Here is a 23,838-nt window from a genome sequence, read left to right as displayed (position 1 = left end):
TTCAACCGACCGAAATTGACCAAAGGGGTCCGAGGGTCCCTTGTGGAGAGAGCAAAGAACCCTGTGGAGATCAGATCCACAGTCTAGCCGTGCTTGCTTGCTGACCCAGAAGAGAGAGCTATGGTACAGAGTACTCTATTGAGAAAACTATTTATTATCGTGCTGCGCTCCGAGACCAGCCCCTCTTTTTAATTTTCTCTTTCTTTATTTGTATCATTGTCGCGTGCGCGCGCTGCTTCTTTTTCTGGCCGATATACAGAGTATATTAGATCGCAATATTTCTGTTCAATTGCTTCGTCCTTGTCGCTGTTGCTGAGCAGTGCTTCAGTGCTTCAGTGTTGAAATTGCTGCCCCGCATCATCATCCTCATCAGCATCGCTTTGGAGCTTCACCGCCTGGATACCCCGCCTTGTGCCACGACGAATATTCCTTTTGCCGGACTTTATCATATCTTTACTGTCTTCTCCTGAATTGTCTTGTATCTTGATTTCCTGATACCCTTCTTTTCACCTTACGACGTTACAGCATTACTACGACACTACGACATCCCGAGAATGTCTCTTTCAGCGCATGATGCTCGCGCACGTGGGCGGTCCAAGTCTCCCGGCGGCCGCGAGAGATCGCGCTCACGCTCACACTCCCGCGCGCCGTCGCCGAATCCTTATGCTGCTGCTGCTGCTGCTCCCGAGGAGCCAGATCGGCACGGGTACGACTATGAATACGCCGCGCCGGTATCATATCAGTATGCCGCTCCTCGCGCAGGGCCGGGCTCGTCTGCTTCTCCTCCAACGTCATACACGCAGACCAGCGCGCCTCAGTATGATGTCCACCGCGGCCAATCCGGGGCGGGTGTACATTCGATATACGCCCACGCGGACAATTATACGCATGCTGCCATAGATACGTACCGCCAGAGCGCCGAGCCGCAGATGCCAGGCCCAAACTACGCTCGGCCGGGGGATTACATGCCTCATCCTGAGTATTCTATGCCGGGAGGATATAATTACGCCTCTCCTCCCCCTCCTCCCCCTCCCCCTGGCGCACCTGGCGCACGTCCAAGCCATGATCGATCTACATCACTGAGCGCGAGCGGTAACTTTAGCGTCCAATTCGGCCACGGTCATGGCAACAGTAGACCTACATCTCCACAGCAGCAGTATCAGCAGCAGCAACAGAATTATGCTGTTCCAATCTCCCCGCAGGCGTCGTACGCAACGCTTCCTGCGTCTCCGCCATACGCTGCCCCTTCAAGCAACTACACTGCCCGTCCGGACGTGCACCGCGTTCCCTCGTCGGGGGCAAGCATGCCTGGCCAATTCCCGTACGCGCAGCCACCGCAGAATATTTCCTATGTAGCGGCCAAGCCGTCTCCATCGCCGTCTTACGTACCTCTTGCCCACCGCGTGTCTTCTCCTGGTCCAGGTCCTTCTGGCCCAGGACACCACGTCGTTGAGATTCGTCCTGGCGGAGCACCTCCGCACCCTCCTCCCGGCCCTGGTCCCGGCCACGGCCACAGTCACACTCCTTCCAGCAGCCTCACATCTCTCACACCACGCATGCACCGCCTCTCCGTCAGCGGTGGCGCCGGCGCTCCCTCTGCATCGTTCCTCCCAGGCCACGCTCCGCCCGGCTCACCACTGCTCGAAGCCTACCACGGCACATATCAAAGCATGTCACCCATGCCGTCTCCGATGATGCTGCCCAGCTCTCTTGACCCTATTCACTCCTCTCTCGACGACATTCCTTCTCTCGACGCCTTCCCCTCTGACCCCCATTACCACTACCACTCCTCTTCTTCATCCTCCTCCACTTCTTCCCCTTCCCGGCACCGTCGTCACCGCTCATCTTCCCGCATCTCCCACTCCCGTCACCGGTCCTCCTCGCGCGTTTCTGTCGGCGGCCCCAAATCCGTCGCCTTCCACTCCATCACCTCCGATGCATCCACACTCATCGCCGCACTCAACACACGCACCTTCACCTCCACCGCCCCCCTCATCTCGATCCTCCCACGCCTGACCTCCGACGAAATGCTGCTTCTGCGCGCCGCGTACAAAGAATCGTGCATCGCACCAGGCGGCAAGGGCGTCAACCTCGCGAAACACATCAAAGTCAAAGTCGGCGGGCCCTTTGGCAAAGCGTGCTACGCGACCGCGCTGGGCCGCTGGGAGAGCGAGGCGTACTGGGCGAATTTCTGGTACCAGAGCAACACGTCGCGCCGAGAACTGCTGATTGAGGCGCTCATGGGCCGCTCGAATGCAGAAGTGCGCGCCATCAAGGACGTGTTTAGCGATAAGCGGTATGGGAATAGTCTCGAGAAGTGCATGAAGGCGGAACTGCCGGCGAATAAGTTTCGTTATGCGATGTTGTTGGTCTTGGAGGAGAGACGGCAGGAGGATGCTCCGGGGGTGGGGGCGGGTGGGGTGGGAGGAGGAGTATACGGGAGAGGGGTGGATGCGAGGGGAGTGAAGAGAGACGCGGATGAATTGTATAGAAGCCTCGTGGCAAAAGAAGGCGGCGAGACGGCCATGATCAAGATAGTGGTGCTCCGCAGCGATGCCCATCTCAAGGAGGTCCTGCGCGTGTACGAGGCCACGTATGGCCGTAATTTCGCCAGGGATATGTTGCGCAAGAGCACGAATCTTGTCGTAAGTTTCCTTTCTTTCTTTCTTTCTTTCTTTCTTTCCAATTAGCTTCACCTTTACCCTTCAAATTCCCGTTTCCCTTGTCTTTACCCTTACCCTGACCTCACCGTCACCTTTACCCTTGCCTTCACGCTCACTTCACCGTTACCGTCACTCTTAACCCGTGTATTCCCGGTCTGTCTTTACGTGAAAACGACATGACACCTCAAGACCTGGGAGGCAGGGCGTGGGGGTCAGAAGTCAGGAGTCAAGTCAAGAAACGCTATCAGAGTCAAGTAGAGTCAGAGTCAAATCGGACTAACAGTGGACGGAAGGGCGAAATCCTCGCACACATTCTCAACGGCGTAATCAACCGGCCCATGCGGGACGCGATGCTGCTGCACCACGCCCTGGCAAACTACGATCCCACGGGCGTGGCTAGTAGTACTACCACCGCTATGTCAACCTCGAGTAAAGTCGTCCCGGAGAGGACGGAGCTGCTGGTGTCCCGCCTGGTGCGCGTGCACTGGGACCGGCCGCACCTGGACTTGGTCAAGGCGGACTATCGGCGCAAGTACGGGGTGGCGCTGGAGCAGGATGTGGCGGACAGGACGCATGGCGAGTTTGGCAAGTTTTGTGTGGCGCTTGTCAAGCGGTATTAGCGTGTGTATGGTGGTGGTGGTGTTAGACTTGAGGGTATGAGAGTGCGGGTTAGAGTGGTAGTGGAGTTGGTAGCGCAAGTGACCAACTATAAGATACGGGGATGGGGCAGTACGTAATAACGTGGGCGCAACGGCAATCGTGGAAGACTAGGTCGTAGTGAAGTAACAGATGCTGAATGAATGAAGGCAATAGTCATAAAATACAATAATATACAGTCATGGTATCTTAACATATAACGGTTTTAAAAAAGAGGAAATTAAAGGGGAAAAAAAGGAATAGAAAAAAAAAGAAGGAAATTAAACGGAGGAAATAAACAGGAAAGGTAAATAGAAAATCAGTCCCAACGCCGTCGAATGACGGGCCGGGCTGGATCCCACGGCCCACGAATCTCATTCTTGTACTTTTGCAAATCAATCAGCCACCAACTGCAGCCGCCCATGGCGAGCCCGGTGAGGATGCTGCCGAGGATGACGCCCAGGGTGGCTGCTTTCCAGCCGCCTCGGGAGATGGTCACGCCCATACTGCCGCTGGCGCCCATGATGAGGGCCATGGTCAGCACGACGTGGCCGCGCCACGAGCGGTGCTGGAGGTGGCGGCGGAACACGGGGAACAGGCCAAAGACTTCAATGGAGAAGAGGGTCAGTGAAAAGACGTGCAGGGTGGAGGTCAGTCGGGATGCGAGCACGGTGGATGCCATGACCGCTGCGTTGGTCGACAGCGACGCGGGGAATCTGTCAGCCAGTCAGTAAGGGGACTTAATGGGACGGAAATTTGGCAGGGAAGCGTAGCATCCAAGGGAAAAGAACAAAGGAAACGTACTTTACGCCTACTCCGCCGCCATAGTCAAAAAATGCGATATTGATACACATGAGCCAGCAGCTCATGGCCCAGATGGAGTCGCTCGTGGTGGACTTTGTAAGGGACTTTAGGATCGGACTGAGACCCAATAGTGCACAGTAGATGAGCAGTGCCGATTTCGCAGTGGCCAGACGTTGTTGGTTTCGCGGTGAAAAGGCAGATGACTCGGTCACTCCGGGCGGTGGAAAGCGGCTGTAATTGGGAAATGTCGGAGCGCCGGTCGGATGGCCAGTGGTGACGGGAGAAAAGGAGGAAGACGACGATGTATGATGTGAGCTACCATTGGCCGAGGGAGCAAGAATGCCCGACGACGCGCCGGGGATGGTCAGGCCAAGCCCTAATGGTTGTGGGGGAGCAGTGGCAGTCGTAGCAGGAGCAGCACCTGAAATCGGCAGACTGGTCGACGAACTGGCGCTGGCACTGTTGCTCAAACTGGACACCGCCTCTTCTGCTTCATTATCCAGACCCGGTTCCTTGGCTACCCGCGCCGCCTCTTCTTGATAGATCCAGCGATCCCACAAGACCCAGCCGACAATGGTGCCGAGACTGCCCCATGTGACAACCGTGAGGGGCGAGACTCGTTCTTGGAGAATGCCGGTGAAGCAGCAGGCAAAGATGATGACGGAGCATACGTGCTGGACGATGACGGTAGAATCGGCAAACAGCGGCCAGAATTCGTAGGGCTGAAGACGAGGATTGCGTTGGAGGTGATCGAGAAAGGTGTCTTCGTCGGTGTAGTTGTCGGGATCTGGTCGTAATAGTCAGTATTTACAGTAATTGAAGACCCGGTTAACCAAGTGAAACGTACAAGACTGCTTCACCCAGAGGAGCTTCTTCCAAGCACCTTTCCGTCGGCGACTGCCACTGCGACCGCGTTCTTTGGCGCGCACCCGACTGGCGACCAGCGCCGCGGCGGCTGCGGCCGAAGTTGACGACGATCCATTGGACAGACCCTGCGAGACCAATTGCTTTGGCGCCTGTGTTGCATCAACGAGCTGCTGTTGTTGTTGGCGACGACGCGGGGGCGAGTGTGCGAAAAAGGCGTCCTCGGGGGCAAGTCTGTTTGGGTCGGAGCTGGTGGTGCGGTGCAACAAGGCGGGTTGGGATGACGGAGGAGAAGGAGCAGGAGCAAGAGGAGGAGACGGAACGGAGAGGTTGCGGTGCTGGTGAGAGGAGACGTCGTCCCCTTGCGCAGACGGGGCCGCGTCGTGGAAAGCTGGCATGGATTCAGCGGCCGTGCATCATGTTGTTGTAGTCAACGTTGTAGTTTGGATGTAAGATATGTGGACTAATAATTGTGTCAAATCAGAGAGGAATGGGATGGCGCAGACACCCATGATTTAGTCACGTTTAGTGTCAACGGTAAAAGCTTGGCTCTCGGGATCATCCACATCATCAATACCTTAACATTATTGTATATCCCTATATCTTAACACTATCTCTTCAATCAATGCCAGTACTCTTTACTCTTAAGAAAAAGGGAAAAGATGATGATAGATGATCATTGTGGAATCTGTCAAAGGGCGCAGTGCTGTAGGGCTACTCCTCTAGGCAGCAGCTGCGCCTCGGCGGGGAAAAGGGAAATCTCATCCACCAATACGACGATAGTCCATCATCCGTCATTTCGATGACACATTGGGGCTGATCAACATTGTCAACGGGGCGGACGGACACGGAACGAGGAAGAGCACAAATGAGATAAATTAATACGAACATGATCCGAGGTAGAAATGTCCCCTCTTTTTTTTATTTCCCCTGGCATCCCCGTAAGCCCTATACTATACTTACTGCGATACTGATGGGAATTGTCCCGTTATTAAAGGCCATAACCATGACCCTGACAGAGACCCGCCTGGCCAGCAAAGATGGGACAACAATGTGGCAGCCCAGTGTCTGGAACTTTTGAAGAAACAGATGCGTTCCGCCGGTTGTGGTCACCACTATTATCACCCTACCCTGTCGTGTTTCAGCCTGCCGATTGTCGAATCAATTTGTGCTCAGTGCTCACCCAAGTAGCTTCATGACCATATCCATCCATCCATCCTTTCATTCATTCTTCGTACATATACACCACATTCTTCTATCCCACCTTCTATCCAACCTTCTCCCCTCTTTCCATCGTTTGCATTTTCGTTGTATGCATAATGTGAGCTGGTCCTCTACTCCTACCACTCACGCTACAAATGATCAATTTCACATATACCATCACGACTATCTGTATGTTGTCCAACGACACTTTCTTATACCTCGCATTCTACAGTAATGGATTTACTAATCTTCGTAGCTGATCTCTGACACTGTTCTCAAAAAATACTATACCACTCAATCTATCAATTGACACCAGCCAATTGCGTTCCCTTTATTCGTTCCTGTTCCTTTTCTTCATTTCTTTCAAATCGTCTCATTTTTTCTCCTTTTCTTCATTTCCCTCATTTTATTGCATTTCATTTCATTCATTTCACATCTTTCACTTCAATTCTACTTCATCTTTTTGTTTTCTTTCCATCTATTTCAAAAAACCCCTTCTTTTTTAAGATGAAACCACAAACCCTCTCCCTGCTCACTCTCCTCGCTCTTTCTCACCTCCTTTTCGCCGCACCTCTATCCTCCTCTTCGTCCTCCTCCTCCGCCCCGCAAGTCTCCACCTCAGAACCATCAGAGGACGCACGTCAGCTGGACGGCACACAGTCCACTTTACTGGATGGCATACAAATTCTATCCAGAAACTACATTTCACTCTGGAAACATTCTCTCCTTGCACTACGACCATCCTCCTCCGACGAGGGGCTAGACGCACCGTGTCATGCTCAGACACAGTCGTCCGACAATCCTGACGAACCCGACGAATCCAACTGGTCTGACGGGTCTGACGGGTCCGACGAGCCGTACGACCTAGATCTATACACCCCTACACTCGAAGAGCCAGAAATTCTAGACGAGCATCTCCCCGCTGCGCCCACGCCGTCGCGTTCATTCGTATCTTCTCCTTCCTCTTCCTCTTACTTATCCTCCTCATCGTCATCCTACTCATACTCCCCACCAAACGAGTACACCGCTCAGCATTCAAACCGCCCGTCCGAATGCGCATCTCTCCTCGACCAAGCCGTACTTTTAGACGACGACTATGACGACGACCACGGGGACGACGACTGTGACTCTCCACATCAAATGCAGTGGAGCAAGGTCGTTGACGAGAACCGGCCGCTGCCTACTGCGGTGTTGCTCGAAATGTCGCGCCACGCAGCGCATGCCGCAAAAGCAGCAAGACGAGCGAAGCGGCCATTCAGAGATGGGACTGACGACTGACGATTGACGACCGACGACTGAGAACCTGTCCTGTTTTTGGGTCGATGGTAGATGGATAATAAAAATTCTGGATGATCATATCATACATATACGTTATAGTTATAGTTATAGTTATAGTTATACTATACTCGGAGACTCCGTTTCTCATTTGTCATACACGTATGGAACGTATTCAAATGCGTGTGTTGAGTGTGTTGAGGTCGAACATGACGTGATGGTCTAACAGTCAAATCTCGACTCAAGCATCCAATGTGAATACAGGCTGTAGTATACCTGACGCCATTGTCAATGCAAATGCAAATGCCACGGATCTACTCGTCTCCTCCCCGCCCCGCAACCCAACCTAACCCAAAATAAAAAAAAAAAGAGAAAAGGGCCGCAAAGCTACCATACACCATACGCGCTACTATACACATCAAGTGCCACTGTGGCTACAGACGAGAGGCTGAGACACTTTGGCAGATCCAATGCACTTTGCCAAAAAGACAGCTCAAGTGAGACAACCCGAGTCAAACCAACAAACCGACAAACGACAAACGCCATATCCAAGAGACGGAAAATAAAAGCGACGAGTAAAGCGCCTTTACTCGTCAACTCTATTCAAGTGTGACAAGACAAAACAATGAAACAAAAAATAAAGGTCTCGACTGAAATGTTGGGTGGACCGTTCGGGACGAACAGCAGGAAAAAAAAAAAATCAAAACTTCTCCATCAGGTTCCGTCGGACCGTCCACATGCGCGCTCTTTTACCAAAAATGTACATGGGTATCGTGAACAAGAGGCAGAACAGCTGGATCCCGCCCAGGGAAAGAAAGACGGTCCTGGCGCCATCAGCGGCGAGCCAGCGATTGAAGAAGAGCGAGAAGACGAGGCCATGAAAGATATCTAGACCATCAAGGTTAGCATACGAAGAACACGTTCGGAACGGCGCGGGAAATGGGACATGGAAATGGCGTGCAGGGACAAGAGGACGCGGGGGGAACTACTTTTTGAAAAATTCATAGTGACCAGGGCCTCGCCCGCATACTGCCGATAACAGTCGACGCAAAAGGTAATGGAGGTGGTGCTGCCGAGACAGCAGCCGAAACTGATAATGGCAAAGAAGATTGTCGGCACGATCCAGTGGTCGTGAATCTGAGCGCTCCATCCATATCCCATTAATCCAATGCTGGTCGAAATGGCAATGGGAATGGCCATGACGAGCCGAAACTCGGGCTCATACACCCCACCATTGCGGCGACTCATGTACCGCACAATAATGTCTGAGACTCGGCCTGCCACGGCGGTTCCGAGCACGCCGCCGACAAAGGGCGCAACGTAAATCAGCCCCGCCGAGAGCGAGCTGAAATTGTACGTCTCTCTGTTGCGGTAAATCTCAGACACAGATTCGGACAGCACAATCAACCAGCCAACGCTGAGCGAATAAATTACCGTGCTCCACAGCACGGACGGATAGGCAAACAGGATAAAAGGCCGAAACGCGATCCGAAACCAGTGTTCATGCCGCAACCTCCCGTTCCACGGTTTCAGAGTCTGTACAAAAGACTTTGGTGGCTGCGATTGCAATTCCTTGGTATATCGCATCGACAGTGGTAGCGGCGGCGACATTACCCCGTCAGCTGTAGCAGGCCGAGACCGAATTCGAGATTGAGATGCTGAGTTTCGATGATGAGAAGAACTTTTCATGCTGAGAGGAAATGTAAATCTTCGCAGAGACCGTGAAACACGCCGTGGAGACTCTAGGGGTTCGCCATCCTTGTTAAAATAGTCCGTGTCCTTTCGCTGGACACCTTCGTAAAATGGCGAATTGAAGTTGTGAAGATCTGGTGTGCTGGGTCGGACACCCGCTCCTGAATCAGACATTGTGACCGCCAAAGAAGCTTGATGCGACGCTGGACAAGGCCAGTGATGGAGTTCAGACGGCTCAGAAAGAGCTTGTTCTTCTCGAGCAGGAAATAGTGCAGACTGTAGCGCTGGTGGATCCGATGCTGCTGCGGAATTCGTATGAGAGAAGCCAAATCCTGAAAGAGTCAAGGGTGTCTGAACCCCATCCTCACTTTTCCGCGACGTCGTGCCGTCTCCATCGGCTTTATCATCGCCGTCTGTAAACTCTACATGCGCATTCCGCTGTTGTCGTCTGTGCGCTATTGTACCAGAGCAGGCTGGCGCGATCGGAGTGCCGGGAACTGATTTCTCAGTCTCAGCATCCGTAGCCATCTCCCCGCCCAGAGTACCCGTACATTTACGATGTGGTTCCTGCCGGTGGTGGTGGTGGTAATGAAGTACGCTCGAGAGCTGTTCGGACAATGTGGGTCTCTGCTTTTTTGGACGTGGTGTGCGGTCCCAAAAAGTCTCTGGAACAAATAGAAACAACAGTCCAAAGCAAAAGCCGACAATAATTGCGACGATCCTATCCGTTTGTTAACAGGGGCTTTCCAAAGGCAGGGATATTCCAGACTTACCAAAACACCCAACGCCAGCCTAACCGCTGGATAATGGCAGCAGCGACCAAAGGCACGAGGTTCTTTCCACCAAGAAGCAAAAGCGTATAGATGCCAACTCGGTATGCTCTTTCATGCAAGAAGAAAATTTCCGCAATAGTAGCAGAAGGAAGACACTCGCAGGGACTGACTGCGATGCCCATGATAACCCGGGCCACGACAAGGGAAGCGTAATTGGGAGAGAGCGCACACCATACGGATGACAGTAAAAAGACTATAGCGCCCAAAAGATAGACTGGTCGCTTTCCAAGGATAATGGCAGTCGGCGACACTATCACAGAGCCAACACCGAGACCCATCATGTACAATCCCGTGGTCAAGGCAACTTTGGGTATCGACACATGGTAATCAGCCGCGACATTGTTGAACCCCGCAGCAAGGACTGGCGTCATTCCACCTCCAAGCAGACAGTAGAGACCAAGTGACAATAGGGCAGAATCTCGGCGCCATGCGGGCCAGTTCAACGGATCATTGAGAGAGTCATCCGGTTGTGGATCCAAAATGATTTGACCATCCGCAGTTCGTTTCTTTTCTTCAGCTGGTGTCCCTGCTTTGTGCCGTGGTTGCGGAGGAGGGTAGCGAAATGACGGTATCGAAGAAGCCGACGTACGTGCGGGCGTATTACGAAGCCCCAAAGGAGCATTATGATCAGATGTTGAGAGCAACAGTACAGATCCTGACAGCTCACATATTAGCTCGTGTTTGGAGAGGGCGCATAGGAATTTAAAATAGACTGACCAGGTACTTCAACAGTCTCTGGGTCATTCAAAATGCCCAAGCACCATTTCGCCGGGCGAATCTTTTGATTCTCCAAATCTTCCACCGACTCCGCGCCGCCCCGATGCCCAGCTGCATCGCTAGGTTGGCTGCGAAAACGGTTTATCCATGATCGTTTTGCTTTGGGAATTTGGCCCTGGCCTTGTGCAGCCGGTGGCTTCTCCGTGCTTTCCATTGCGAGAGGGTCCAGATATCAGCACTGGGATGTGCCCAAAGCTGTCGCGGAATATCGGAGTATCGAAAAGGTCAAGATCCCAGATTATACCCCTCGCATTTAATCCATTCGATGTTGTTGTAGGTTCAAATAACGCTACCGCTGCATCTTGAAAGCGTGTCTCGAATCGAACGGGCAAAAGATGAGTCAACACCTGGGTAATAGGCGTTCAAGGAAGGAGCGGAGCGACTTGCGATCAAAAGGAGACTCGGCCGCAAGAGAGATACTATTACTAGTATGCGAGAAAGAAACAAAGAGATGAACAATGGTGTCCAAAGGCTCAGTATAATAATGGATTATAGAAATGATTGATGGATGGACGGGACTAAAACTAGGGAGTCGTGACTGTCAAGCTAGTGTAGAAGATGACTGAGACAGATGATGGGCCCGCCATCCACCTGCTGGCACGAAGATTTGGAGAGACAAGATGACACCCAATTGATAATGATAATAGAGATAATAGTCAATAATTCAACACCCATCAAGGGACTCCTATTCGGATTGTGCGGGACACAAAGGGTAGGAGATAAATTTCGCCCTAGAGAGGGAGGGTCAAGTTGTCGATAAAGCGGTGGAGCCTTATCAAATGTTCCGTGTGGCGTCATGGGCAGTTTAACCTTACCCGTCACAAACTGACTGGCGCTCTTGCCGAGACCTCGAGACTCGTGGTGCCTGTACCGCTCTCTAAGTTACCATCTAGCAAACTGATCAAGCCTAACTAAGGTAGTTAGTAGTTGAACATATTGTCAACACAGGTTGATGGTTTAAAACATGTCTGAGCGTAATGCAGCCACATTGTTCATGGAAGGTGAGATGACCTCCAGACACGAGGGTGCCGGTCAGTCGTCTGACCCTTCTCTCCTTTAATTAACTGGCGACGAAACCTGGATACTGGAATGTCCTTTTTGCAGTCCCAACGACGCGTCTCCACGTACCCTGCCAATCATTCTCAACCTTACACCACGTGGTCGACAAACAATACTAGGGGCACTGTTCGCCCTGTCCCTTGCCCTCAGAAAAGCGTCGCGAGAAATGTAACAACACCATTCTTGTGTTGGGGCCTTCAAAGGTTTTTCCCAGTTTAAGCCATACATTATTTGAACGATACACGTAAGTTGAGGGTTATCATATAATGCAACTTGACTTGATTTGATGCACCATGCGTCATGGCGCGCAGATAAACGCCATGCTTCGGTCTCGGACTTTCTCACGCCCCGCTCCACCCAATCATTGACCACATGTAACGCCGATTAATGTGTTCCGCTTTGGTACCTTAAATTACACGCACTAGGAAAGCGTCCTGGAACTCGAGATTAGTCTGGAACTCGAGGCTACTCCGTAGTTCTGGAACCCAAGGGCTCATATCCTGCTTGAATGGAAACTCTCTCCGGGCAGAGCGTCACGCTGAGGCGATACGCCCTCTTGACGCACCATGAAGTGCGCGCTAATTCAGCGGGTTTCATGGTGAAGGCAGAGACTCTAGACTGAAGCAGTCGACCAAGGTGCACTGAGCATGGAGGAAGTAGAAAAGATAGATGGTTTTGGCTCAGACGAAGCAAGTCGCCCGCAAGGAATGGGTAGATAAATAAGTCGAGGCCTGAGACGGTGTCGACTACCGCTCGCCGCGCTGCCACTGGTGCCACCGGTGCCACGGTCCTCAGGCAAAGGCTCTGTAGAATTTCATTTCTTGATGCATACTTAATTACAAATGCTTATGTATCCATTCGTCCTCCCCTAGCTCCTTAGCGGAGCTACGCTTGCCGGGCTCCCACTGCAGCATTTTTCGCATTAGGCGTAAAAAAGCCTCTCTCTCCTCTTCTCCCTCGAGAGTAGTCTCCAGCTCCTCAAGCGGGACCTGATCCTTTAATAAATTCTTAGTGCGGAAATCACCTGGAGAGTCGTATATAGTTAGCGGATTTGGATACCAGGATACACCAGATACTTAATAACAAGAAGCTTGACTTGCCTTCACCAGGGAAGAATTTGTCTCTTAGCTCCCCTTGGGCAAGAAGACTAGGCGGCGGGGGACCAAGAAGATTTATCATGTCAGCGAGGTGGGCTCGACTTCGATACTTCTGAAATTCGGGGTCTTGGCCGGTGAACAAGGAACCACCTTCGTAAATGTCCCAAATCTATGACCTAGCTTTCAGCAATTTTCACACTGTAATAATCAGGCTGTTTATCATACCATGCATCCCACGTTCCATATATCGACGCTATACGTCCATGGAACTCCTAGAATCACTTCCGGCGCTCGATAGATATTAGGTTGAATGAATTCCGTGTGGTATTGGTTGCCGAGCATGGCCGAACCAAAATCGCATAGCACTGGGGCACCCAAATCATTAGGCATTCTAAGATCCCGGGACATGTAGATTGTTCTCCCGTCCATGTCCACCTCCTTCCTCGGCACAGGGCGTTGAAGCTCCTTCTCCTCGAAGTCGCTAAAGACCGAATCATCGTTGATCCCGAGCATAATATTATCGGCCTTTATATCTAATAGAAAAAGGAGTAAGTAAGTTATAGAAGTAGGGAGGACAGATCAGGCCACAAACCAGTATGTATGATCTGACACTCCGTATGTAGATAATCCAACGCCAAAAAAAGGCGCCGAAGAACGAACGCTACGACCGCTGAAGGCAGCCTCTCTACCGGGTTGCGGCGTAAGAAAGTCAAAACACTCTCCCATAATGGGCGATGCACGAGGCATCGATGCTTGTCTTCAGGCCCATCGATGTAAAAAGTATCAAGTAACGTTCTGACAGCGTTACGACCGGGATGGCCTTTTGGGGATTGCTCCATGCGTCTATACATCTTGAGCTCGTCATCTACTTGCTGGCCCATAGACGAAGCCTGGACGAAGATTTTGAGCATGACATAACGACAGCCACTGTAATTGTAGTGCATAAGCAGACTGGATCCGAGTAGTTATATCTCAATAGAGATCCCACTTCATGTCCCGTGCAAGCCACGCAGTTGAGGTAGATCCAAATCCTAATTTGCCTACGACTTGATATCGTTCCTTGATGACTTCTCCTATTCGAGTAGGATAATACCGGGAAGCAATATAGTCTGGGAGGGTCTCTTCTTCAATTTTGTGCTGCTCAGGTATCCGAACAAAGTTCGGGTTGGAGAAATTAAGGGGCTTCCACTTCCGTCCGAGCTTGGGCAAAGACCGCAAAAGTGATGACAACATGATCTGAAGGAAGGAAGGCAGCTTTATCATGTAAGCATCTTTAAGATGGAAGAGATAGCAAAATGAATCTGTTTCATGTTGACTCGGAGATATTGGAAGATGATGGGATCTCCAAAAGACTAGCGAAGGATGTCGAAGATCATTAAGTCAGGTGATCGCGACCGTTGACTGCAAGGCGCTTATTCATACGTATATGCGAAGCGGACGCTTGGCGTTACTAAATGTTTTAGGCTGCGCACGTAGTCAAGACCAATAAAACTACCTAGACAAAATATTGGAAGTCAATCAACGAGGGAGACTTCCGTACCTTTGTAAATGGATTGTTTGTACTCTATAGTTGCCTAGGGAACCCAAGAGGGTTAACTAGAGGGTACGGATAAGGTAGTGACTAGAGGTACCTTGTATGGACCTTGGTACCCGATGTGATGGTATCATCCACCAATCAACGGTTTCATCTAACCACAACTTCAATGTGGAGAAAAGAGTAGCGGCTGACCAATCATTATCACATTTCTTTGGGGCACCCGAGGGTTATACTACGTCAAAGTAGCCAGTATGAAGCGACACTATATTTTAGGTTGAACGAGTTCTGAATTTAGAGATTGCCAAGATTGATTAGGACTGGAGTGTGAATTAAAATTCAGCCTTGAGGAAGAGGGAAGCATTGGCACGGGAATCGAGTGCGTGAGAATCGATGTTCAAGACGTCGCGATCGTGATCCATCGACGAGCGCCCGAGCCTTCCCAGAGCTCAAAGATGTGAGCTTTGTGGGAAAAGAAGCTTTATGCAAAAATTGGAGCATGGAGTTTGAGGACCTAGGGCAATAAAGTCCCCGGGGAGTTAGCCCCTGAGGATTTAATCACCCAAGGGAAAATTCCCCTAGGGGATTGAAAGACTGCGGGTAACATGCCCCGAGGGGATCTATCAAATGTCTGATAGAGTTACCAAAAGCAGGGTGGTATTTTGGTCCCTTCGCCAAATGGTCTCGTATCCCAAAAATATCAATGATGAACTAGACAAAGCCTGCTGGAAGCCTAACTCCCACTCCAATGTGGAGAAAGGAGTACCAAGTTTGACCAATCAAGGGCTCACTCGCTGCCTCCACTGTCAAACACAACCAGCGCGCAACTGCTTGAGCGTCAAAGAATCTCTCATTAGCCGTCCAGTACAGTAGCTTAGTGTGTAAAAACCAAAGTTGAAGGAGTAGATTAGACTAGGATGCATACAATTCTAGAGACAATTTCAGACCGTGTGCCCGCTGATAGCTGCGGAACTTCAAAGTATCACCAATGGCCCTCAGGAACCACCAAACCTGCCAGGCACAAAAGCCCTCAGAAAAGATCAAACCTCCTCCTAGCAAAAAAACTGACACAAAGCTGCTTTCCACTCTCACGAAAACGACTGCCCGAAAAGCAGTACCATTTTACGAGATGATGGCTGCTCAGGACATTTATAGTTGGCTCTTTAGGCTGGCGTGGACGACGAACGTCGGGGTCTTTTATGTTGGAGGCAACGGAGGAGGTTACATGACGGCGTATCGGGGCGCTCAACTGCAAGCGGTAAAACTAACTTGATCTGGGAATTCACAGGTCCGGGTATTACAAACTCTAATATTATCATCGTTAAAAAGAGTAGCGCGTGGGTATAATGACCACAGGATCGTCGCTTGCTTGAGGAAGCCTGATGAACCAAATCCAGAAAAGAAACATTACGGAAGAAGCGACAGAGACGATTAACAAGAATCTCCAGGACAAGCAATATTGGTACCGTACTTGTCTCCCGAAATACCAGCGACTTGGAAGATGGCATTAATGACTCCGCCAATACCCTCGCCAGCAATGAGACCTGCGGCGACGGCATAGCAGTAAATGTCAAACTTGACAGGGCTCTTCTTAGCCCAGATATACGAGGCGGTGGATCCGATGGCCATGGCGGTACCGTATTGCGTCTGGGGCAGGACAAATGCAAGCGCGACGGCCATCATGTTGGGCACCCAGACACGGTATTTCTCGCGAGAGCCAGTGAGGTAGAATGTACGGAAGATGACGAGCAGGGCACCGAAGGCGGCGAAGATGACAGAGAAGATGCCGGATGAGGTTGGGACAGGGAATACCGGGTCAGTCACGGCCTGCGCGACAGCACGCCATGCGGAGACGGATGGGGCAGCAAAAGCGCAGCTGTGAAGCGTGCATTAGCGGAATGGTTCCTTGGCTTCATAGAATTCTTTTTCCAGAGAAAGAAACTTACGTATCAGCTTCAAGGTCGATAATGCAAGGATAGGCTTTTGTAAACAAGACAAACATTCCAGGAGCGAGGAAAATGGCAACGACGGAGCCGATTCCCTGTGCGATCCACTGCTGCTTTGGAGGAGTCCGCAGTAAGAATCCGACTCGGAAATCGGTCGTCAGGTCCGAAGACTGGTTAGCGGAACCAGAGGCAATAGTGCCGCCGATAAGGTTGAGCGTCAGAGCACGCTTGATGGACCAGTGCTCGCCGCGGGTTGCGCCACCGAGCACAAGCTGGGATGCCTTGGATGCGGCAGTCAGAGGGGTAATATCCGTGACGCCAGTGCACTGAATGGCCAAGAAGGAGAAGATGAATCCAAGGAAAACTGCGAGAAGTGACATTCCAACAGGCCTTTAGAGTAGTAGAAGAAAGTGTCAGATATCGTGACCAATGGCGCAGGATGTAGAAGCAGATACTCACATGTTGTATTGCAGCCCGAGGACAACGCAAGTACAGATAATGACGACCAATAGCCCGGGAGCCCACATCCACCACTTGACCAGCTCATCCTCTGTGGCAAAGTCTTGAACAGTGTGCTTTTCCTCGATTGAGGCTTGTTTTCTGATCCAGGGCACATCTTTCTTCATAGCTTGGAAAGTTGCGTTGAGAGACATGGCAACAGCTCTCCACAGTGAAATACCTGTATAGTACAAGACTTTGTACTGACAAAAGAGTTCGGTAAAACTGACGACGATCATAGTCAAGACACCACTAGACAACCAAGTTAGCCGCTGAAAATCGCCAAAATATTTTGCGGTGAATCTTCATGTCACTCACGGCCAGAGGAGCCAGTATCTAGGACTGGGGTTGTTTTTGGCGTCTTTCAGGTGGAGGGAAGCAAAAGTAATGTAGTCTTGCCACTTCTCAGGACCATCTGGACCCAAGGCTTGTACACCGTATGCGGCGCCATTGTGAACCAGGGCAGGGCCAATGATACCCCAGGCAACGACGCTGCCAAAGAAGAAGGACCAGGAGGGATTGAGACCGACAATCATGCCGGAGCCAATAAAGGCGGGCGTCCATTCAACATACCATCCCCAGTTCTCCACATTGATGGCCAGGTTCTTGTAGTGGCCCCAAATGTAGAACCTGTATTGCGGTCAGTCTCAGGTGCTTGTTCACTAGGCAGAAACAACGTACCAAGTGAAAATGTGCCAGTCCCAGAGAATACCAATGCAATACTGCGACACTACTCTCAGAGTGCAGGCACCAGCAAACGCGATTCCCATTGCCTTTGTCTTGGCCTTTGCAATGGCAGCACCACCAATCGCTGCGTGCATAGAACGAATGGTCATGGCAGTGGCAGTGCCAGTAGCTTGAAACACCAGTCAATAATTTGCCGAAAAAATAACTCTTCATCGGGGCTACTCACGGAAAACCAGCCGGAGTTCACGGGCGAGGTAAATGATGAAAAATTTTCGAACTGTTCGGACCTGTCAGTTGATATAGCTTAACAGCGTATCAGAAAGGCTCCACTTACGAGGTGTAGCAAAGAAGAAGCCAAAGTAGGCGCAGACAGTAGTAAAAGAGACAATCCTCCAGTAGTCCTTTTTGGGATCATCGCTCATAAGGTTCAACTGATAGAGGGCGGGAAGGGCGGATATAAAAATACTGCTCAATCCACCAGCAGCGGTGGCAGATGTTTGGATAATATTGTTCTCCTTTGGACCAAAGTCCCCGCCCAAGATGGGGAAATTTTTGGCAAATGTATTCGAGCAGAACTTGATGACAGCGAATCCAAGAATGGCGCCGAACAGATTAGCTCTAACAATAGCTTGTCAGTCATCACGAATGGCCAGTTACACCCGATAGGTATCTTACGAAAATGTCCATCCTGTCTTGAGACCTATAAAAAATCACGAAACATTAGAAAAAAAACCAGTCCTTGCCTTGACAGACGCATAATGTACTAACCAAGATAAACATTCGAGGCATTCACCAACGCTCCACAAACGAGGCCAATGAAAATACTTCGAACTCGCAAAATGTTGGTTTCTTCCGGAACACCCGGGTCATGCGGAAAAGGCTTAAAAGGATCAGGCGCCTCAATCTCTTCCTCGGTGATACTGACGGCAGAGCCGTCTTTGATGTCTCCAATCTTTTCGCTGATGCCATTTGGATCCACGGATGCTCTACGGACGACCCTCTCTCCGTTTGGGAGATCCTCGATGACATTGAAGCCCGACACTACTGTGGGCCCAATGCCACGACTCTGCATGTGGTCGTGACCGTCGGACATGGTTGCGGCGGTAACGTAATGAGATAGATTCGGGTTACTAGCAAAAAGGGAATCAAGAGACCCTTCAATTCAGACAATGCGAAGGGAGGGGGGCGTAGAGCTCCATTATATGTTTCATGTCCCCATTGGAAGCAAGAAAGGCTCAAGCAACGCTCAAGCCACCAAAGACCATTGAATCGCACATCCCGCGAGACATGATCAACCTCATGCGGCACACGAGAGGCCTGCAAGAGGCGATAGCAACGCACCCAGGTCCGATAGATAGCCACCAACAGCTCAATGGTACAGGTACAGCACAGCTAAGGTGTGAGGCAACGAAGTCGAAGAAGGAACCCTTGTCCAACGACAGGGTTGAATCTCCAGCTAGCCCAGCCCAGCCCAGCATGGCTGGGTTGAGCTCCTTCCTGCCATAGTCAAGGACGATCTTGGCATCTTCGGGAACATGATCGCAAAAGTCGAAGGGGGTGGGGGCACGAGGGGGGGAAACGAGGCCGTCGGGCAACAAAACGAGAGCCAGAGGGCAGCGAGAGCAGCAATGTGGAAAGGTGAAGGTTCTGGGCCCGTAAGATCCTTGCAGCGAGCAAGGGCAACTGCACAAGTGTAACCACCCGCAGTAAAGCTCAGCAGGAAAAGCAACGAATAGCAGTGCAAATAAAGAGTCAGCATGTGTAGCTTAGAAACAGAGGGCTGAAGAAAATGGAAGCAAGTCTAATTGCATAATCTTTTCAATTCGTAAAAGAACGTGTTTTGCTTCCCGTCCTATGGCCATTCAGGTGATTTCCAGCTGCATCAAGGCTGTTGCAGTGTTACTTGTAGAGCTCCGACAAGGGAAAGCGAGAGAAACCGGATGCATGGGACATTCGCAATAATGGTCTCATGGTGGAGTATTATTGCGCCTTGGCCAAAGATGGGTGTATTGAATTCATTAGCGATTAACCCAGCCGTTGTAATTACCATTCATAATAGAAGTTTGATAGGTAGAAATATGATATGATGGGAAAGGGTTCGTTGTTTAGTGCGTCGGAAAAGAGAGTTCAGTCAAGTTACAAGTACAACCAAACGGGCGCTTTCTGTAGATCGCACGATGCTAATGGAGGCGGGAACGGAGCCAGTTAGCTGTTCGACAAACCAGATTATCATCAACAACGCCGATCGAATCTGTCCTTGACGCCACTGTTTTGGCGGGAAGTGGTCATAAGCAGGAAGTGTCACCTTTCTCCTCCTGATGCTGATAATACTGCCCGCTGCCGCCGGTTATTCGTATCGTACAGAGTAAAACGTATACACCATCGCAACTGATAAAGCGACTGGTTTTGAAAAGGGCAATTGTCGTGCGTGCCAAGACGGATGTCAGACCCATTCAGGTATCATCGCATTTTTTACAAGAAAGCTTCACAAATATTGCCGCCAAGTAATAAGTATATATCTAGCAGTATTACTACTGCCCTCTAGCGCCGGCTGTCTCTTGCTATCCAGCAGCCATCGTCTCTTGGCAACCTTTGACAGGCCGTGATGACCTTTCTTATTAGTCTAGACAGACGACGGACTTACCCTCTTCTAAAAGGTGATGGGCTTGTCTTTTGGAGCGGACATCATTATCTATGCACAGGCTGTATTTAATCCCTCTTCAGACCCGGCAAATGCCAAGAGTCACTAGGAAATCCAATTGCTCGATGAAGCCCGGAAAGGAATCTATTTCATGATGCAGCGCGTGTAGGCTATGGGCTGTCCGACTTCGAGTATCAAAGCAGAGCAACCCAACATTTGTATTTTTACTGTGCCACAAGCACAATCCCCATCCTAAATGGCGTCGACGGCAGAAAGTCAACTTTCGTTAGTGCCCTCATCACTCGGCGTAACTCTCTCGACATTCTAGAAGAATGTGACACTGTGCACGGCCACCGTCATGCGCCTTGTGGCCGGAAGATACTCCATACTCTCCAGCAAGAAGGCTCTGAGCCTTTTGCCCCATGTTATGCTTACTTCCGTACCTGATAGCTAGCCGTACACAACGAATTTTATCAATCTCTATCGCGTGTTTGCGGGGGCCTATCCAGCTTCTTCTCACCTGATCAGTTCCATGCGCGCTTACTACGGCCAGGTGTCCTGCAAACATGAAATCGTACGGGTGAGAAAGTTGAAGCTAAGGAGATTAGACTCGGTGGATTGTACATATTATGGGCGCATCGATCGTGGAGATACCCAAGGCAAAAAGCGTTTCGGAGGGTGATTACTCGAAACGGCAGGTCATAAACGTCGTTTACATTCGGTATCACCGCCCTTTGTCATTTCGTTATCAGAGCTCTCTCCCATCCTCCAATCCGGCTTCGGGAATTACAGAGCCTCATCAGCCAGAATCCATATCCCCCGCAGACACAGAGCACAAGCTCAATTTCCCTTTCTGTACCTCTGTACTCTCCTCGTAGATGATACCGCAGCCCTTCTCTTCAACATGAATTGTATCGTCCGTGGTCCACTATCTGTTATTCTTGTGTTTGGCCCAAGATAGCAGCATGCATAATACTTGTGTTGTAAACCCCGCCCAGGCCTCCCATCATCTTCGATCCCCGCGCAAATCCCAAGTCAGTGGCTCCCCGTGTCCCCGGATAATCAAGGACGATCTCCTTCAAAAGGCTTCATGTATCGATACATTGCAAATCTGATGAGCGGGCCATTGACGCAACCCCATAACATGGGAGATGCAAGTTTACGTCTTCCCATCAATTTTTTTTTTCGTCTGTCTTTGACACCTGAGATCCATACGCCATTGACGGGTCAAGATGAAAATCCCATTTGACAGCTGTCGTCATAATGCGCACAAGCAGTGTCGATCCTTTTGATACAAGACTGGAAACATGTGAAACACCATCCGTGACCATATGACAAAATGACGATCTTGTATAAAATCCCGATCCTCCAAAATAGTGTCGTAAATTATCAGAATAGTCTGGGTAGAAAACAGCGAACAAGCCCAAAAAGAAATATACGGTATATCTTAGTGATATCATGCCAAGAGATAGCGCTTCAACAAAGCCATGTAGATCACGAGGTATGATGATACGGTAGTCTCAACCATATAACAATGCCAAGCAGCTTGCTGCCGTTGATACTGTCCCGCATTGGCCGAAGCAGGAGAGCAGCACTGGTGTTCGTTGTTGTCGAGAAAACAGCGTCAAAAACCATGATGGATGAGGAAGCTCTTCTTCCAATATTTGTCTTTATGCACCCAGCGTCAAAACAATGACAAAAGGAAATATAATTTCAAAGTCTAGAACTTGACCCCAGCTCCCTTATATCCCCATTATGACCCAGGATTAAGATTGCGGGGTGCATATGCGGAGACGACCGACCTTTCCTTGTCCTTGTCAATTGATACAACCTTTGAACTGCGCGTCTAATCAAGTCTGGCTCTTGCATGCCCCTACTTCTTCATTGCCGGAAATTGACACGACCTGATCCAATCCACTGGTTCGGAATCCTTTTCCGACCCAGGGAGGTAAATTGCAGGAGAGAGCGCAGGGAAGCACCTCCCAGTCCCCGGTACTGTAAAAAAGAATAGTACGAGGCTTTATTCTTCAAACAAGGCGCTTCCGAATGATTGAATGAGAAGAGAATTGGATATTCTTTTTGGAAAAGAAATGGCAAATCTAATATATAATACACGCCGAAGAAGGAAACCAAAAAAAGGGAAATTCTCGCAATAAATATCATAAAAAAAAAAGAACCCTGTGCTCCAGAATAGTCCTCTATACAAGTCCACGGGTTTTTTGTGCGCGCATTAAAATTTAAAAGTATACAGCCAGGGTACCTGGCACTGGCATCGTTTGCTTTTCTTTCTTCAAAAATGTGCCACTTAGCTTCTATCGAGCTTCCCTCTCCAGTCATTCACATGAGCGCTGATAATCTCGGCTGCGCGGGCAGCCGTGTGCTGACGGCCAATGGCCTCGACAAAGTCGCCTTCGGGATCTATGTAAATAGTTAGATGGAATTACAACATAACGGCTACTATCGCTTTGTCGCGGCCTTTGCTTTTGCATGCAGCTGCGATGCAAAGCACCAAGAACACTGAGACGATTACGTACCCATGAGATAAAAGTAGATGCTGTGATCCACGAGATAGTCCTGGCCAGGCTTGACGTTGGGAGGCGTAGAGAAGTAGACGCGGTAGAGTTTGCACACAGCCTTGATCTGCTCCCAAGTTCCAGTGAGGCCGATGAGGTCAGGGTGGAACTCCTGAAGATACGACTTGGTCACGGCAGGCGTGTCCCGCGCAGGGTCACAAGTAATGAAGACGGGTCGCATTACATTGCCATTCTTTTCCTTGACAAGATCAATCATATCGGCCATCTTGTCAAGCTCTTCCGGGCAAATATCTGGGCAGTGGGTGAAACCAAAGTAAACCTAAAGGTTCATAGCCGTTAGCCAAACTGTGAACGGGATTCCCCAGGTTTTGTTTCTCCAGTAAAACGTGGAGAGCGCCCAGAGGAGAATTGGTATCGTACCAAAGCATATTTTCCCTTCATATCCTCTCCGGTGAACTTATTGCCGTTCTGGTCAACCAGTTCGAAATCACCTCCGACTTTAGGTTTCCCAACGCCCTTAGTAGCCTCAGTCACACGCTTGCGCTCCATGCGAGATTTCTCATAGCGGAAGTACACAATCAAGCCGGCACCCGCAAGGAGAAAAAGGCCTCCAGACGCCCAAGAGAAGGGCTTTACAAAATCTATATCAGCCTATGTCTTCGTATAACAACCAAAAGGTCCTCAGACTTACTCCTGCCCTATATCGTGACTTTGCTTCCTCGACGGTCTTGTACAGAGAGCGAGAAGATGATGTAAAAGACCGTGACTGTGCAACGGGCCCTCTTGAGGAAACAGTACTTCTAGTTCCAAATTGGCAATGGGTCGTCAAAAGTCGAGAAGAGACCCTTGAGAACGCCGTTTGAGCTGGGCTCGCAAAGGATCCGGGCGCGGCCCGTGGGAAGGATGCTCCGCATGACGCTCTCGACAGATGAGCTTTAAAGCCCAGACGAGTAGTAGATACTGAAGCTAAATTCCGCGACATTGCGACGGTCGTGGAGCAATCCGTATAGTTGAATTGCAGCTATGAGCTGTTCTTGAAACGTCTCCGGGGATCTCCCGCTATGGCATCTCGGAGAAATCCATTCGAGAATCACA

General features: G+C 50.3%; 7 protein-coding genes across 7 annotated transcripts; 2 read left to right on the top strand and 5 right to left on the bottom strand.

The window, feature by feature from the left end:
• The first annotated feature begins 214 nt into the window (after positions 1-214).
• L228DRAFT_250138 (Annexin) lies at positions 215-3,601 on the top strand. Its single transcript, XM_018333252.1, has 2 exons — positions 215-2,645; positions 2,957-3,601. The coding sequence occupies exons 1-2, from the start codon at positions 555-557 to the stop codon at positions 3,281-3,283; spliced, it is 2,418 nt and encodes an 805-aa protein (XP_018186003.1). The 5' UTR covers positions 215-554; the 3' UTR covers positions 3,284-3,601.
• Positions 3,429-5,523, bottom strand: L228DRAFT_27892 (GPI2-domain-containing protein). The gene is made up of 3 exons (XM_018335644.1): positions 4,951-5,523; positions 4,104-4,890; positions 3,429-4,015 (listed from the first exon to the last, which is right to left on the bottom strand). Exons 1-3 carry the CDS (start codon positions 5,363-5,365, stop codon positions 3,619-3,621), a joined length of 1,599 nt encoding a protein of 532 aa, XP_018186002.1. The 5' UTR covers positions 5,366-5,523; the 3' UTR covers positions 3,429-3,618.
• A 1,154-nt stretch (positions 5,524-6,677) lies between these two features.
• On the top strand, positions 6,678-7,448 carry L228DRAFT_270517 (hypothetical protein; the record flags this gene model as incomplete). The annotated part of the gene is made up of 1 exon (XM_018335416.1): positions 6,678-7,448. The coding sequence occupies one exon, from the start codon at positions 6,678-6,680 to the stop codon at positions 7,446-7,448; it is 771 nt and encodes a 256-aa protein (XP_018186001.1).
• Positions 7,449-8,145: 697 nt separating this feature from the next.
• On the bottom strand, positions 8,146-10,901 carry L228DRAFT_270516 (MFS general substrate transporter; the record flags this gene model as incomplete). The annotated part of the gene is made up of 4 exons (XM_018335415.1): positions 8,146-8,333; positions 8,435-9,858; positions 9,911-10,625; positions 10,688-10,901. The coding sequence occupies 4 exons, from the start codon at positions 10,899-10,901 to the stop codon at positions 8,146-8,148; spliced, it is 2,541 nt and encodes an 846-aa protein (XP_018186000.1).
• Positions 10,902-12,483: 1,582 nt separating this feature from the next.
• Positions 12,484-14,225, bottom strand: L228DRAFT_250133 (protein kinase). The gene is made up of 4 exons (XM_018333251.1): positions 13,496-14,225; positions 13,129-13,436; positions 12,907-13,072; positions 12,484-12,830 (listed from the first exon to the last, which is right to left on the bottom strand). The coding sequence occupies exons 1-4, from the start codon at positions 13,812-13,814 to the stop codon at positions 12,643-12,645; spliced, it is 981 nt and encodes a 326-aa protein (XP_018185999.1). The 5' UTR covers positions 13,815-14,225; the 3' UTR covers positions 12,484-12,642.
• Positions 14,226-15,868: 1,643 nt separating this feature from the next.
• Positions 15,869-18,640, bottom strand: L228DRAFT_213974 (OPT superfamily oligopeptide transporter; the record flags this gene model as incomplete). Its single annotated transcript, XM_018330015.1, has 9 exons — positions 15,869-16,313; positions 16,384-16,773; positions 16,843-17,133; positions 17,200-17,511; positions 17,563-17,737; positions 17,795-17,845; positions 17,903-18,186; positions 18,244-18,268; positions 18,337-18,640. 9 exons carry the CDS (start codon positions 18,638-18,640, stop codon positions 15,869-15,871), a joined length of 2,277 nt encoding a protein of 758 aa, XP_018185998.1.
• Positions 18,641-22,514: 3,874 nt separating this feature from the next.
• Positions 22,515-23,349, bottom strand: L228DRAFT_213501 (SCO1-SenC-domain-containing protein; the record flags this gene model as incomplete). The annotated part of the gene is made up of 3 exons (XM_018329988.1): positions 22,515-22,627; positions 22,744-23,062; positions 23,164-23,349. Coding segments are annotated over 3 exons (618 nt in total), but the record flags the coding sequence as incomplete, so codon positions are not given.
• Between the last annotated feature and the right edge of the window lie 489 nt (positions 23,350-23,838).

This window comes from Xylona heveae, assembly GCF_001619985.1.
Source record: "Xylona heveae TC161 unplaced genomic scaffold L228scaffold_10, whole genome shotgun sequence".
Classification (NCBI taxonomy): Eukaryota; Fungi; Ascomycota; class Xylonomycetes; order Xylonales; family Xylonaceae; genus Xylona; species Xylona heveae.
This window is presented reverse-complemented; position numbering and strand designations above follow the sequence as displayed.